The 18733-nt window shown below is 29.4% G+C and overlaps 1 protein-coding gene across 5 annotated transcripts; it reads right to left on the bottom strand.

The window, feature by feature from the left end:
* Positions 1-8914: 8914 nt before the first annotated feature.
* Positions 8915-15220, bottom strand: LOC107840455. 5 transcript variants are annotated; one of them, XR_007056913.1, is made up of 12 exons: positions 15083-15220; positions 13450-14256; positions 13126-13236; positions 12863-12975; positions 12620-12749; positions 11353-11990; positions 11138-11269; positions 10895-11011; positions 10354-10781; positions 10126-10261; positions 9208-9790; positions 8915-9094 (listed from the first exon to the last, which is right to left on the bottom strand). XR_007056913.1 is itself a non-coding variant. In XM_047414421.1 (4 exons), exons 1-3 carry the CDS (start codon positions 15185-15187, stop codon positions 13144-13146), a joined length of 375 nt encoding a protein of 124 aa, XP_047270377.1. In that variant the 5' UTR covers positions 15188-15220; the 3' UTR covers positions 12691-12749; positions 12863-13143. The 5 variants fall into 5 exon arrangements, 1 of the variants encoding a protein (XP_047270377.1); XR_007056912.1 differs by having other exon boundaries at positions 13126-14256; XR_007056910.1 differs by having other exon boundaries at positions 12863-14256.
* Positions 15221-18733: the final 3513 nt, after the last annotated feature.

Consider the following 18733-nt stretch of genomic DNA (forward strand, 5'->3'; position numbering starts at 1 on the left):
CCCCTTTAAAGTCCCTACACTTAACCATTTTCAAGTGACTAAGTGACCGAACAAACCACATTCTTAACAAATAATTCCCCTTTAAAGTCCCTACACTTAACCATTTTCAAGTGACTAAGTCACTGAACAAACCACATTCAAAACAAATAATTCCCCTTTAAAGTCCATACACTTAACCATTTTCAACCACCTAAGTCACCGAACAAACCACATTCAAAACAAATAATTCCCCTTTAAAGTTCCTACACTTAACCATTTTCAAGTGACTAAGTGACCGAACAAACCACATTCTTGACACATAATTCCTCTTTAAAGTCCCTACACTTAACCATTTTCAAGTGACAAAGTGACCGAACAAACCACATTTGTGACCAATAATTTCCCGTTAAAGTCCCTACACTTAACCATTTTCAAGTGACTAAGTGACCGAACAAATGACATTCTTGACAAATAATTCCCCTTTAAAGTCCCTACACTTAACCATTTTTAAGTGACTAAGTGACCGAACAAATCACATTCTTGACAAATAATTCCCCTTTAAAGTCCCTACACTTAATCATTTTCAAGTTACTAAGTGACCGAACAAACCACATTCCTGACAAATAATTCCACTTTAAAGTCCCTATACTTAACCACTTTCAAGTGACTAAGTGACCGAACAAACCACATTCCTGACAAATAATTTCCCTTTAAAGTCCCTACACTTAACCATTTTCAAGTGACTAAGTGACCGAACAAATCACATTCTTGACAAATAACCGAACAAACCACATTCTTGACAAATAATTCCCCTTTAAAGTCCCCACACTTAACCATTTTCAAGTGACTAAGTGACCGAACAAACCACATTCCTGACAAATAATTTCACTTTAAAGTCCCTATACTTAACCATTTTCAAGTGACTAAGTGACCGAACAAACCATATTCCTGACAAATAATTCCCCTTTAAAGTCCCTACACTTAACCATTTTCAAGTGACTAAGTGACCGAACAAACCACATTCTTGACAAATAATTCCCCTTTAAAGTCCCTACACTTAACCATTTTCAACCACCTAAGTCACCGAACAAACCACATTCAAAACAAGAAATGATATAAGATCATGTCAACAGTACAAGAAACAAGCAACAACAAAATATCAAGAACAATGCTAGTAAATCGCATAAGGCCACACACGGCGTCACTAGAGCTCAATATGAACAATAAAAGGAAGATAAAAACAATAGTGAATCGCACAAGGCCCCACACGGCTTCACTATGTCAACTTACCTTTGATATTTTCCTTAATGTCTTGATATTTCAAAATGGCAGCTTCAATCTGCTTCTTGATTCTCTCACGGAAAGCTGCACTATCGAAAATGATGATCTTAGCATATTAAAAGACAGACTATTACAATTTTCTCCAAAATACCCATCTACTCTATGCTACATTCATGTTTAAGTATTGAAAATAGGAGAGATTTAATGCAGTATTTAGTTTTATAGCATATATAATGACATATGAACACCTGATAAAACTGTTTCTAATAGTAGTAGCCTTTTTTTTTCCTAAACATATTTTAAGCATTTTAATGTAATTTTCAGTATTGTTTCCAAATCCCTATAAATAGTTATAGTGCCCTGTATCCCGTATCTTGAAGGTGTACAATTTATCTGAAGTGAAAATGTCAGTGAGGAAGGGTGGTTGTTCAGGTCCAATAGATATAACTATGTGAAAGTGACACATTATTTTACCCAAAAATAAAACGACAGAAAAGTGATAGGCTATATACATAAGAACTAAGTAATAGATATCACTATATGATTCACAATGAAACATCATCAAGAACTAAGAACAGTAAACTTTATTGGTTCAAGTTTGAAATTCTACCACAAGTTATTCGATTTACTCGGTTCGAAATCAATTATAGGAAAAATAACATAACCATACACCATAACTTACCATATTTATACAAATACGAACTAAGATTAATAACCCTAATCAACCTTACTATCCAATCAGAACAATTTCAGCACTTACCCGAATTGAAGTGATGGAGAAGAGTGGTGGAGAAGATCCTGGCGTGATAAACTTTGAGAGTGAAAGAATTTTTGAAAGAATTGAAGAGAAATTGAGAGAATTTGAGTTAGGGCTGCTGATTCACGTTTTTCCTTTTCTTTATTTGGGGATTGGGTGGGTCAGGTCGGGTTAAAAGCTGTTTTTAATTTTTTTTTTAAATAACAGAAAAACCAACCACATGTGGTCGGTATGTGGTCGGTTTTTACTAAGTTTTTGATAAATTATACTTTAATAAACTACAATTAATAAATTAATTAATAAATTTAATTTAATTTTTAATAGATTATTTTTTTAATAAATTGTATAATATTTATAACAAATAAATTATAATATATATATATATAACGTGTTAATCAGATAAATTATCGACGTCTTACGTTATTACATCTTCAACAATATACGCGTATCTATATTGACACAAAATAGTATATCTATTTCTTCATAAGTATGATATCAATGTATTATTCAAAATATTTTGATATATACATTCAGTTATCGAGCTTTCGATTACTGCATATGTCACTACACGAGATATGTAGTGTATATATACATATATCCAATTTTAGCGGTCGGTCAAAATTCGAAATTCAAAGCAAATGGTAAGTATATGCTAGTTTCATGATTCAATTTTCTGTCTCCTTCCCTTACTTCCTTCCTCCCTCCCTATATACCTCGTAATACTTGTCTTGCGTTATTACAACTTCAACAATATACGTCTGTCTACATTATATTGAAACAAAATAGTATATCGATTTTATCACTACACGAGATATACATATATATAAATTTATTCAATTGGCTATCAAAATTCAAATACGTACTATATACATCACATACTCAATTTTACTACCCCATAATAATATACTACGTATTTCATAGAAACTCAGTTGAATTATCGGTTGGTTTATCTTATGTCATTAACATACGTTCACTATATAATATGTATATATATACTACATATATACCTATACATACACACACACATATATATACACATTATCGACTACCCCATTGTATTTCACATATACTCAAATAAATAATCGGTTGATTTATCTTATGTCATTAATATACCGTCGCTGTATAATATGTATATATTATATATATACATATACATATATACAGACACATATACACACTATTGACTATATAAAGTTTAAAATACATACTATATACATCACATGCGTATACACGTATATTATCCAATAATATAATGTGATGTGTTTCTTATACATACTTACATTAGTGTTCGATTAATTGTATTTGATTAGCTTAATATATTAGGTTTTGATTACATCGTTCATCAATTCAGCACTACATGATATATATATATATATATATATATATATATATATATATATATATATATGAAAACATGTCTATATATATGAACTCTTGATGCGTATAGATATATCACATCCACAAGAATGTTACCTTATAATAGAACACGTATATATATATATACACACACACACAACACGTATATATATATATATACACACACACACACACACATATTTACTATACAAAGGTTATGCATTTTTAACGTCATTTAACGTATATACGAAAGAAAATGTTTATTTTATATATTGAAATATAAAGAAAATATAAAAATTATGTTTAACATAATTTGTTTATTTTATTTGATATATTTTTAAGTGTAATTTTAAAAAAAAATTCTGGAATGATTGATTTTTATTATTATTATACTGATTATCTACTACGTATAATCAATGTAATTTCAAAAATTTATATAATTATTTTTTATGAAAAAAATAATATATATATATATATATATATTTGATTACATATATATAATTATTTTGATTACATATAAATATTATGTTTAAAAGTATTTTCTTTTTTTTTTTAGTTTCAAAAAGACCAAAAGTGGATGATTTTTTATTTCTAAAAAAAAAAGAAAAATATTTTTAAAAACCGACCACAAGTGGGCACTTTTTAGAAATATTTTTTTTTTTTTTTTTATAAAAATCGATCACTTGTGGTCGGTTTTGTTATTTTTTTAACATTTTAATTTTTAAAATATATAATAATTAATATTAAAATTATTGGAATATTTATTTTGACATTTTATAATAAAATAGCGACCACATGTGGTCGCTTTTTTTAATAAAAATAAAATTAAAAAACCGATCACAAGTGGTCGGTTTTTTCCGACCACTTTATTGTGGTCGGTTTTGGGTGATCGGTTTTTGCTGTTTTTCTAGTAGTGTTAGTTTAGTCTCTCTCCCATTTAATATACATTCTTTAAAAGGCATATACATAACAAGTAATGTATATTGTAATCTGTTAGAGTCCTAGAAAACACGGAGTAACGGATATTCAGCATTCATTGAATGGCGCAACTAATTTAATACGTGGATTATTGCATCCCATAAATCATGTTTCATAAACAAAATTTTAAATTTTAAAAATCACAAATACCTAAAAACGCAAATCTGAAGCAAAAGCATAAATCAAAAATCAAATTCCATCTTTGTTTTTTGTTGTTTACTGAAGAAAGCAAATTATTTCTAATTATTGAAGATGAATATTGCTATTCTTTTAAAGTACTCGGGTAAATGGAGATCTCAAACAAAATATGTGGATTATAAAAGTGAGGGATTGTTGTTGCAGAATCAGTAAATTATTTGAGGTTGATTTCGTCGATTGCTGATGAATTAAACATTGACGAAACTCGAAAAAATATTGATGTACATTATGTTGTTGACGGGAATGATTCACCTTTTCATATCCGTAATGATAATAACGTACGATTGTATGTCAAGTTGAAAAAAAAAATCAACCGGCGTTCATGATGTATCCATTATGTATTTCAACAACAGAGAAATGTGAAGATGACATATTGTTCGATAGGGAAACAGGAGCTGTGAATTACCTGGAAGGTGTTGAATCTGATGCTTTGGCTTTATCTGTTGCTGAGACACAAAATGAGTATGCTTTGTATGTACCAGAGGTTGAAGATAACTTGATATGTGATAGCAAGAGCATTGATGTAAAGGTGAAACAGATGTATAAGGATAAAAATACGCTTGTTTCAGTGATGTCAAAATATAAGGTGACTAATGGATTCAATGTTAGAGCAAAACGATCAGACAAAAAAGGTGAAATCATATCTTTTTTATACTAAGCAGTATGATATATGAAATCATTGAATGTTTTATATTATTTGTTTTTAATTAAAATGTTGCATATAGTTACATGAACATGTGTATTTTTTTGTGCTAAAACTAAAATCGAAATACAAATTATCAGTGTGACCTTTGCAATATCTGTTTGTTAGTATGTTGAAGTTATGTATGTTTATGTGAGGTAATGAATTTCAATTTATATTTTTTTTTATTTTTTGAAAAGCGATCGGATACATACGACAAAACTGGTTACCATTTTCTTCGTTATTAATATTTCTGAGGTGCTTGGTTTAATATACATATAAGTTGTTATGTCTATGATTTTAATTGTTTATATTATCAGTTTTGGTAAGGAAAATATGTTATGTATATTAAAACATATACATAAGTAATTATGTATGTGTAAAAATATACATAACTGGTAACATGTCAGTAGATGTGTTATTTAATCCATAATCTGCATACTTCGTCTTTAAAGTTTATTACGTGAATTATTAGATTGTATATAGCTTTATTTGATGAAATATTATGCATGTCTATGCTGTATTATAATGGATTTGTAACAATTAAATCGTTAAAACTTATGAAATGATGCAAAATATAATCATTTGAATAGTGTTTTTATATTTCAGCTATGTACTCCTCTGTTACTATGAGAAATGTACTTGGAAGTTGGAAGCATCTAGTTACAAAAAAATAGATGTTTTTATGATTCAAAAATTTAATCCAGAACATACATACAATTTGAGGGATAGGGTACTGCAGAATATTTTGACGACAACTTCTTTTGTATGTGAATTCACAGCTCCAAAACTAGTTAACTATAAGAGAAGGCACACACTGGGGGACATCATTGAAGAAATGTGAGGGGCGGACCTGCGAATGGTTATAGACAGATGCAGAGATACATTTATATGTTAAAAAATGTGTGTCCTTAATTTGCACCTTGCAATGCACAAATCATGGGATAATCGGTTCATGTATTTATTTATAGCATTACATCCCATGATACGGGATTTTGAGTATTGCAGGCCTGTTGTTGTTGTTGTTGATGGTGCACATTTAAGTGAACCATATCAAGACACTTTTGTCTCAACAAGTATTGTTGATGCTGCAGGTATGTGAAAAATCATAAATCCCTGATTTTTTTTTAAACATTCATTGTATTTCATATTTAATTTTTTTTTTAAGTTATTGAAAAAAATTCATTAATTTTTCTTTTGTATTTAAAAAAAAAGTAAAAATTATATTTATTATCACGTATGTAGTTATGTATATTCTAATAACATATGTTAACTATGTATATGTTAACAAATACATCTATGTATATGTTAAGACATATAAAATTTTTGTCCAGTAGACTTTAAAAAAATCTTGTTGTTCTTCTACTAATACAGTTTTTACTTAATTTAGGATGCATATTACCACTTGCATATAGGGTTATGGATACTAAGAATGATAATTCACAGACATGGTTTTTCAATCAGTTTAAAGTTGCATCGGTGAACGTGAAAACATGTGTGTTGTTTCTGATAGGAACGAAAGTATTATAAAAGTTGTCAGTGTCGTATATTCAAATGTCCCACATCTTGCGTGTATATGGCATTTTTGGAAAAATGTTTGTAGTTAATTTCGTAAGAGCAAAGAAAGTATCAATGATTTGTTTTATTCAATGGCTAAAGCTTATAGGAAAGATGATTTTGAATATTTGATGGCAAAGATTGAAAAACCTGATCCGAGCGTGAAAAAATATTTACAAGAAGATGGATATGAAAAGTGGAGTGGATGTCATTCACCGGTAAATAGAGGTCGGATGATGACCTTGAATATTGCTGAGTGTATTAATGGTTGTTTGGTAGAGGCCCGGGGATTGACAATACATGGATTCTTAGAAGAAGTTTGAATATTATTTGGTTCTTGGAACCGTAAGAACAGTGAAATAGCTTCTTATACAAGTACCACTTTAGGTCGTCGATTTGAAGAAATTCTTACTCTCAACGGTGTGAAAACTTTGAGAATGACGATATGTATAAGCTTTAACTTTTTGAAATGTGTATTTATATGTATTATTTGTTTGACTGAAAATAAGGGTATTTAAATTTATATTTTCAGTAAAAAATATTTGGTTGGAATTTTGTTATTTATTGTTTAGGTGAAGGTTTCTTCAACATTATATTCGGTTTATGAATATGGGAGAAGATACATTGTTGATTTAGAAAATGGCTCATGCAACTGTGTGAGGTTTCAAATAGATCAAATCCCTTGTGCTTACGCTATAGCTGTATTGAAGTCTAAACATGTAAAAGATTTTGGAGATTACTGTTCAGAATACTACAAGCCAAACACATTGATCAAGACATATGAGGTTCCAATCGTTCCAATGCCAGACAAGAAAGACTGGAATGTTCCCAATAGTGTAGATGAAGAAGAAGTGTTGCCCCCATTATACAAAAGACTTCCAGGTAGACCGAAGAAGGGGAGGAAGAAGAAATCAAGTGAAACACTTTCTTCAAGCACAAATCGTTATGGACGATGCGGCCATGAAGGGCACAATAGGTGTTCATGTAGTTTTTTTTCAAAGGAGAACTAGTTTATTGTTTTTCTATACTCTTGAAGAGTATAACTGATTTATTTTCGTGTTTTTTTTCTTTTAAATAAATGATTATTTATTTCGATTTAATTTTAGTGTTAATTTATTTTTCTTATTTGTGATTTTTATGTATACGCTGGTGTATTTTCATAAGTGCTTTGAAATATTCTAGAGTAACACAGTTGTGTATATTATCAAACAATGGTAACTTGTCTAACATAAAACGTACATAGCTCTAATGTAAAAACTGTGATGTGTATGTTTAATTTTTTTAAAAACTAAATTTTGAAAATCAACTGTTATGTGTTTTCTGTATAATGTTGAATTAACTTATTGTTTTGATATACTTATGAAGAGAAATGAAATAACGTTGGAAACCAGTAGGTGGTACAGTTATGTATATTATATAACATACATAAATTGTATTTATAGCCTTTAACTCAGATATATGTTTTATGTATATTGTATATTAATTAATGTAGATAATTTAATATACATAGCTCTGTTATATAACGTCTGAGTTGTAAATGTAAACATATAGTTGTATACAAAAAATTTTAAAAACAAATATTATGAATTTTACATATAGCGTTGAATTAACTTACTTCTTTAATATATTTTTTTTTTAATTAAATGTATACTTATGTATTTTTTTCAGCATTTATTAGTTAGTTATATAATGTAATATGTATATTATAATATATACACAGATTAAAATTAGGATGTTTTTTTGTATATTAAAATATATACACACATTACAATTATGTATATTTTACAATATACAGTATTAACTTTTATTGTTTACAATGTATATGAAAACATATACACACATAACAGCAACAAATATATGTAAATATTGTCATATGCAACATTCATCAAAAATTGCATTCGTCATTGCTAAAAAATACATATGTCAAATAAAAACTTCATCATATTCATTAAAAAAAAATATTGTATTCTACCTTACAAAACAACTAAAATAATTAAAACTTTAAAAATTCCTAACAAATTTCAGCAGAATACATTAAAAATCTTAACAATATTCTTCAGTAAGACTACTCAATACAAACTATTGCATTATCATCTGAAATTTGTATAATTCTTGACTTTGGTCTTGGAGGGTCATCATTTTCACTAATATAACCTTTCTTTGCTTTTTGAATACCATATTTTCAAAGTAGTATGGCGTAACGCATTCTACGGTATAAAGCTTCAAAACCATCAGAAGGCACGTTCATTTCTTCACTTAGGTATTCTGCATAACCAACAACAAAGACTCCACAATCCCTGTCATACCTACAAAAAATAATAGAAGTTATTACGTAATACTTACTAGCAATGAAAAATACAAATACATTAATACATGTACAATAATATTACAAATAAAAAGAATATATAAGTATACTTACACACTGTCGCTTTCTTTTTGCATAATATGTTGAACATACTCAACGTCAAAGGTATGTTCATTTAGAATTTGTATCGTCTGAGTAATCTTATCCCTATATGTTTCAAGATTAGGCCAATCTGTACGAGATGTTTCATCATAAAAATTATTGTCAGAGAGGTAAGTTGGCAGCATCTTAGCCAACTTTGAATCTCAGTAATTGATTTTGTGCTTCTTCGTCTGGACAGCGAATCGTAGACGCGTATGCGTTTATCCTTCAGGGCAATAACGGCTAACACCCAGTGAAAATTCTCATTGCAATTGATAGGAACATACACCTCATCAACTTGGTGCCATGGTAAACCAGATGGCATGCAATATCCCTTGATTATATGTGTTATTGCCTCTTCAATTAGAACAACGTGAACAGATTCAACATAATCTTGTTGTGTAGTCAGGACTGTATCTGTATCGTCTTCATAGTATATGGAGTATGTCTTGTCAATGTAGTTCTTGAAAAAATAGTTGGTTGTTGTGAACCTGTAATCTTGATCGCTCCTTAATTTCGATTTCTTCCGCAAATGATAGAAAATGACATCAATATGCTACAAAAGAGGAGAAAAAATGAAACGAATTATGTCCTATATAATAAAAATCACATACTTTTAAGAATAGTGTTTGTAGACATACATCTAGATAATAAATGCATATACATTAAATATGATGAAACCTGAATATGCCAGAAAGTTCATAACTATATATATTCAGTGATGTATATTATTTAATATACATACTGATTATCAACTATAAACATACATAGCCATTAGTAATCTAATACATATATTAAGGTAGACATATACATATGTTGTTGTGTTAGTATGTATGCAACATAACAGAACAAGTAAAAACGAAAAATTATCAAATTAAAAAGTTTAAATACCTCATTGTTCCAACACGTTTTCTTTTAAGACATCAAGTAAAATCAATTTTCTGTCCGTGCATGAGCAACCACAAAATCAATTTCATGAACTCCTAGCGAAGATGATTTTGCTTTGTAGGGATCATCATCATATTTTCTATAAAAAAAAAATTAAATTTGTTATTATAAAAAAAAATGTAGTACATTCATTGAGTGAAATAATTAATTTTAATATCGATAAAAACTTACTTTTTAACATGAAACTTCAATAATCCTTCCTCCACTCACTGTTTGAAATCTTCAATTACACTGCTTGGCATAGTGTCAGATATTAGAAAATCATCAAAAGCGAATTGTTGTTTCTGTTCTTCGATCTGATCCTCAATTGTTTTAGATCCAGAAGCATATTTTGTTGTTTATGGAGACTTGAAAACTTTGGATCTCATCCTGATTCTCTTAGCAACCTTAGCAGGGGTTTTTGCATCTTGATGAGCCGCGACAACAGCATCAGAAAAATCAAGAGAAAGCTGACAATCAGAGATGTCGTGTTGGTTCACAATTGGTCCTGCTGATGGAACTACTTCTATAGGAACGTCATCAACTGGTGCTGCAATAACTTTCAATATCCCATCTAACTCGACTTGATCCGATTCAGAAAGTGTACTCGAATAATCAACCTAAGATTAAATTTAAAGTATGTATTGTTAGATTTGGTTTAACGTGCACATAGAAGTAGTGTCATGTGTGAAAATTAAGACATGCAGGGCAAAAAAAAATTTGGTGAAGTTACCTGCATATTAGATGTTCCAACATTATCATTATCATTATCAGGTTTTTAGTTTTTCACAGCTGCGACTAGACATTCCAATGTGGCAGGCCCAATATCAGCACTAACTCCTTCAACATCCTTGAAAACATAACACAAAACATATACAAAAGTAGATCATTAGTTCGATTTAACTGTAAGCAAAAAAATAGTACATTTCTTACATATTTGATCTATGGCTGAAAAAGAATGACTTTATTCATTTACCATATGATCATTATGGACATGCACAGTAGTAGATGTTCCAACATTGGTGTTGTCGGAATTGTAATTTACCACGGATTCTACAAGAGCATCTAGGCTGGCAGTAGCATTATCCTCACTGCATCCTTTGACATCCTATCAATCATAATGTAAAACATATACATAGCTAAGTCAGTTCAATGTTTTAATTGTAAACATTAAATTCTGAGATCTTTAACCTGTGATTGTTGTTGTATGGGACTGCGGTTCCAATCAAAATAGTGACCATTCATTGGATCATCGGCAGAGTATACGTCTGTTGATTTATCTGTCTCGTTGAAAATCTACGAATAAAAAATAATTATTATTTTTTATGTTAATTGCTTTCATAATTTGTGTTGTGCTGCATATTTGTATATTATAATAATATACATATAATACAATATGTATACATTGTAACGCAAATTTAACTGTCGTTAAACAACATTCAATTTATACCAAATTCTAAGCTGGATAAAAATCATAAAATTAAAGAAGTAACGAAAAAGTAATATATGTAACGAAGTATGTATAATTATCACTTGTGAGTAAATACCTTTTTCCCCTTTTCTTTCAAGGTTTTGAAGATTTTAATATCTTCAACATCTTCTTTAGATGGTACATTTCCTATTTTTTCTTCTCCCTCTTGTTGATGGTGTTGAAATAATATAGTATATTCTTTAGAAAAAATGTGATAACATCAACCTGATCTAATAATAATGTATGTTTAAAAAAGTACCCCTTTTTATATGCTTTCAATATTCTGCATGATATCCATCTCGTCTACTTGAGCTTGTGTTGATTTTTCTCCGACAGTTGAACCATCCAAAACATGAACCTTTATAGTTTGTTGTAATAGATATATGAGATACTATGCCATTGCAATGTAATATACATAGCTATAAAATACACACAGTATAACTTGTGATTATATTGTGGACTTAACATAAAGCAGTTATGTATATTAGTTAAAATACTTATCATTATTGTCAGCTATTATGCCAATGCAACTATCAATTCCATGAGAAATAGTTAATATACATAGCATATTGTTGGTATATTATATACCACAGTGTAACAACTTATGTATATTATATTACAAACATAAAATGTATATAATATACATAGCTATAAACTACACATCATATTTATGAGTATAACTTACGATTATATTGTGTATTTAACTTAAAATATTTGTGTATATTAGTTAATATACATAACATAATTGGCAGCTACTATGCCATTGCTACTATCAACTCCATGAGAAATAGTTTATATACATGGCATATTCTTTGTATATTATATAACACAAAGTAAGCATTTTATGTATGTTATAAAACATTGTACAAATAATAGTTAAATAATACGTAATACAATTCTAATTCAGAATATGTATAAATGCACAAAATTGAAGCAAAAAGAAATACAAAATCATGAATTGTATAACTTAAATTATTTTTGGTGTACCTTTTCATTTTCTTGGTTGTTGTGTTTCAACATTTGGATGAGTTCGGCATGTTGTTTATCCATTTTTTTCATTTGAGTCTTGATGATGTTTGACTATTAGATCATGAAGAAAGCTGATTTTTGTGTCAACCTGCATGTCAAAATGAACTTACATAAGACTACATGTTGATGAAAGTTGAATTTTGTGTATACCAGCATGTCAAAAGCTGAAGAAAGGTGACTATTAGATATGAATGAACTTACATAAGATTGCAAAAATAACTTTATATCATCCCACTTTTCATCAGAATTGTTCTGACAAACTGACTTGAGTGACGATGATAGAGTTGTCTTTTCGGCATGAATACGCTCCGAACCTGAAGAAGCTGTTTTTTAGGTTGGCACAGTTCTTGTTGAAACAAAAGATGGTGTTTTCTAACAAACTTGCTCCTCGGCAATTGTGGAATCAAAACAGACTGTTTTTCGCTTTTTTGTCAGATGAGATGTTGAAGCATCAGTAATCAAACCTGTCTTCTTGAGAATTTCTATAGGAAGGACCGTACTAAATTCCTCAAAACCTTGTATATCGAGGTCCACTTGTGACTGTACGTCGATAGCAGGTCTTTTATCGGAACAATCTACAGCAATTTCTGAAAGAAATTCACTTTCAGCTTCTTTTAATTGAAATTCCTCAATCATTTGCAAAATAAGAGTTTGTACTTCTTCATAAGTTGGTCGTATATCGTTGAATATAAAATGTTAAACAATAAAAAATAGCAACATTAACAGTCTGTTAAAGTAAGCACGTTGAAAATTAAAACTAAGATCGAAATAATATACATCATACTTACCTTGCCGAACATACCAACCATAAATTTCTCGTACCTAACTTTGATTCCAACCACCTGCCAGTTGAAAATTTGGGGAATTACATTTCCCACCCGCTTGGCTATCGTACTGTCTACCTCAGAACAACATTCATACATCCAAACATTCAGCACATGAGGCATTCCCCCCATCGAGTATAACTGTTGCGCAACAAAAAAGTCATGTCTCCACAATGCAATAAGCTTTTCAAATGAACTCTTCTCCCATGGAAATTGTTCGTAACTACCATTCTCAACCATCACAAAATTTGATTTGCTAATTGTAGAATCACATACTTGTGAATATAGAAAGGTGTGAATGAAGTAAATTATTGACATATTTAGTACATCAGAATTATTTTCAAAGTTGCCCATCTTGAAACGCTCTATAAAGAGACTCCTTTTGACAGAACCCTTAGATCCTGAAAAATACTTCATCATTAATGCGGACTTTGATGTAACAGAAAAGAGGTGCTCCTCGATGTTTCCTGAATATTTAAGATCGGATATAATGGCATACTCAATAATAGTAAACTTGAGTGTGATTTCTTGCATGTAAACGTGTATTTCATCCGGATTGTCTTGTTCTATCTCAAGCAAGAGTAAGCATTTGAATAATTGACCCTGATAATACAATTCGGGGTCTAGTAATGAACCAAAAATTATTTACCGAAACAAATTTACAACTTCTTCACCAAGATAATTTTTTATTTCTTCTCCAAATTTTCGATTGCAATAACTATCAAAATGCAACGAATGCACAGGGACCTTTCTTATCCTGTATTTCATACCCTATTGAGAAAGAAACAACACATGATATGTGAGCATGTGTTTTTAAATAAAAATAACACTAAACTTATGTATATTATTAACATATACATAAAATTGACTTGTGAGAAGTATTGGTTCTAAAACACAGAAAACAATATATCATCAGTGATGTATATGTCAACATATACATAGCTGATATCCATTATGTATATGCAGTTCACATCACAGTAGTAGTCTACCAACATATTGAAGTTTATGTATATATTATTCATAAACACATGACATGTTCAGTGCATCAAACTAAAATAATAAAACACAAACTATATAAAACACTAAAATAACAAAACATATATATGTCAATATGAACATGCATTGCAAAATTAAATGCTAAACTTATGTATATTACTATCATATACATAAAATTAAATTGAGAGAATTATTGGTTCAAAAACACAACAAACAAAATATCAGAAGTGATGTATATGTCAACCTATACATACCTAATATCCATTACCTTAAATACCTCTTCAAAAAATATACACATATACACAGAAAATATGATGTATATGAAGTACACAACGCAGTATTAACAACATATTGAAGTTTATGTATATATTATTCATATACACATTGTGTGTTCAGTGCATCGAACTAACATAGCATAACGTAATGGAAAAACTAACTTATGTATATGTGCTGAGTAATGTATGTGTAATACATACATACGAATTTACATAAACCCAATATTCATTTATGTATATTAAATTATATAGATCACTGTATTTCAAATAAAAAGCTCACCACAAATTTATATACCCAACATCAAAAACGAAAAAATTATATATACCTTAGGAAGACGTGGATGTCCAGAATCATCTTTTTTGGATAATCTTGATGATTTTCCAACTGCTTTTTTCGACTTCTCAGCAGCAGCTTTTCTAATCTCTTTCATCTTGTTGGGGTCATTACGAAATTTAGATCTGTTTTCAACAAAGTTAGGTTCCTCGTAGTCAAAAACTCTGGGAACAAACCCAACTACCGAATTTGTATCTAGAGAATCCTCCATTAACAAAGTACAAATATGTTTATTTCTACTTTAAATGGACGATTTTGAAATAAAAAAGGAACAATAATGAAATAACAACCAAATTTTGTTAAATTAAAACCCCCAAAAATACTTAATAAGAACATGCAACAATTTGTTCTTTCGAAAAATCCCAAAATTGAATTAAGGAGAATACTCCATTAACAAAGTACTAAGTTGTTAATATCGTACTTCAAATGGACGATTTCGAAAATTTTGTTAAAAAAGAAACCCTAAAAAATACTTAATAAGAATATGCAACAATTACTTCATTCAAAAATCTCCAAAAATCGGTTCAGTAAATGATAAAACAAAAAATACTAACCTCAACTCTTAAAAATCAGAATAATTAATGGAGATTAAGATAAAATTTAATGCTGTAAGTTGGAGCCAAGTACAGTTGTATTCAAAATGGTAACCAATGCTTGATTTTAGGAGAGTTTTAAGGGTGACGGTGAAAGAAATCATCTTACTTATGTATATTTGCTTTTAAAGAGAGAAACACCAAAAATGAAATTTTTGTAATAAGTTTGAGGAGTTGGAATTTTTTGTAATTAATGAAAGATAAGTTGTGTTATTTTGTAATTTTTAGATTTTTCAATGACAAGACAAAGTTAGCCGCGCGCTATTACTACGCCCGAATGCATTGGCAATATGTAATATGAGTCCACTAGCCTATTTGCTCAAATGGGCCCATTAGTAGTATGAGTCCATTAGTCTGTCAGCCCAAATGGGCCCATTGGCGGTATGAGTCCACTAGTCTATCAGCTCAGATGAGCCCATAGGTAGTATGTCCACTAGCCTTTTAGCCCAAATGGTTGTCAAATTCATCAATTGAAAAACCCCAAAGATTTGGGACCAAAAACGATTAGCGGTGATTATTGAATAAATTTCTTCGACTTTAGTTGGGTTAAAAGTACAGAATGTATTTTCACCATTACCGTCTTCAAATAAAGTATTTTTTACGGTAGCACCATGAATGACGCATAGCAAAGCAACGCCCAATACACAAAACTCTTGCAAGTTGGAATGGTATATTATGAAACTAGATTTTGGAGCCTGTGCCGGCATGGGTCCAATTTATATTATCTTTTTTATCCCAATTTATGTGCCACGTATGAAATTTGAAAAGTCAAACAATTTTTTCGTATTACTTTTAAATATTTTAAGTTATCAATTATTGATTTATAGTACTTTTACATAATTTCTAGATACTATATGTTACTCTTTTTGTTTCATTTATGTGCCATTGATGAGATATTTGAGAAAATCAATCAAATTTGTTATATAATTTTAGATTATGATTTATATGACATTTTACGTATTTTTTAAGTAATAATATATGTTACTCCCTTTTTCCCAATTCATATGACATTGATAGAATTTGAAAAATCAAACAAATTTTTTTAATACATCTTTCAAAAATTTTAATTTGCGAATTTTTGTGATCTATATTACTTTTTACGAAATTTTTAAATAATATGCCTCAATTTATGTTGCACCGATAGAATTTCAAATCAATCAAAATTTTTTATTTGCCTTCAAATAATTTAAATTATTAATTATTATAATTTATAATATTTTTATACAATTTTTAAATCTATAATAATTTTTACAGAATTTTCAAATATATAATAAATTAAAAATAAAAATAAAGAAATTAAATTAAAATAAAAAATATGATATTACAAAAATATCCTCGATCAAAAGCAGACAGGACAATCATCAACTACATGCTCACTCACACTTACTAATAGTATAAAAATAAAATAGTATACTGGTAATATAGGAGACAACTAAAGGATTTTTTTTATAAATCTTTTTGTTTTTGATAACTGGGATCTGGGAATAGATGTTAATATAACAAAACTTAGATAGTTACATCATAGGTAGCAATGTCTTGTGCACTGAATATTACATAAAGGTTCCCCTAACTAGCAAGTTTATTACATATAGAACTATTAACTAGCCAACTAATCCTCACCTCTGGTGAATGGAGAAAACTCTGTGGCCAGTTTTCTACCGCTTACTGCGCTGATAGTAGAACGGAGGATTAGTCTCACGGCTGCCAGCTGTGGGAATACCTTGGGAAAAAAATAAAAATAAAAAATAACTAGCCAAATAATACCACCATAGGATGTGGTGCAGCGGATGGGGCTACTTCTTCCTTAACTAGAGGCCTCGGGTTCGAGTCTTGGGTATGAAAAAATCATTGGTAGAGAGCGCTTCCCCCTAAATGGGGCCTTACGCGGCATGAATCCGAATTAGTCGGTCTCCAATATGAATACCGGACACTAGATGAAAAACCCAAAAAAAAAAAAAACTAATCTTCTGGAGGAGGCTATAATGTAAAATTTCTTTATGCTCTTACAGTGTCAGTATACAAAACTTAAATCGTACAAATATTTATAGAGTGTTAGTGTTGTCATTATGTTACTTCGTAAGTTTTAATTTGTTGTCTTACTTTTTTTTTTTTATATAATTCGTTTAAAACCAATGTTTTTTTTTCTTTTTAGTTTGGCAATTCATTGGTTTTAACTTTCGACATAACATGTTTAAGAAAACAAAATTAAAAAACATTTCCTACATTTTACATATCTTTTTTTCCACCATACACGCAATATATATTAAGTGTATCAATAGATTCTCACTTATCCTCCAGCGTGATTCAAAACCCTCAATCTACCAATTGATGTGGAGGTGCTAAACTAAAAAAAAAACACAAGATTCAAAAGTGTTTTTTACATTTTTAAATTTCGTATTGAGTCAAAATCAGACAAACAAATTAAAACGAAGGAAGTACCAATTTAATAGTACTTTTAAGAATGGACAAGTAGGACAGGAAGCAGCATGTCAATCTTAAACCCATTATCCACCCGCGTCTGAAGGAGTGGACATGAACCTTAATAATAACCATGCAAATCTCATCTTTAATCAAATCAATTAATCAACTCCTAGTCCCACATTATACATATATAACTATTGTCAAGATCCACTTGTGATTAATTTACATCACAAAAATGATGTGATTAATGCAGAAAATAACAAGTTCCACCATCAAATAACATAGTCTAAATGACGTACAAAAAATGGCAATGTCTACAGAGTAGTGAACCACTGAAAGCAAGTCTTTAGTCATGTCAAATAGTACCATTTATTGTTTCTTTTCCAAGTGGAACTTTTTTATTTGTAATGTTCCTATTATAAAAGTTCAATCATTCTTATATTTTTTTATTATATATATTATATTTCTTTTCTATTATATAGAAGAGGTGGTTTCGATCACCTCTTGCAATTACCAAAAAATCAACTACTTCCACTTAATTACATATCATGCCTCAATATATAATAATTTCATTATTTTATCATAATGATTTAAATATTTAATATATTTTATTAATTTATATTTATTAA

Source organism: Capsicum annuum, chromosome 1, assembly GCF_002878395.1.
Source record: "Capsicum annuum cultivar UCD-10X-F1 chromosome 1, UCD10Xv1.1, whole genome shotgun sequence".
NCBI classification, from domain to species: domain Eukaryota; kingdom Viridiplantae; phylum Streptophyta; class Magnoliopsida; order Solanales; family Solanaceae; genus Capsicum; species Capsicum annuum.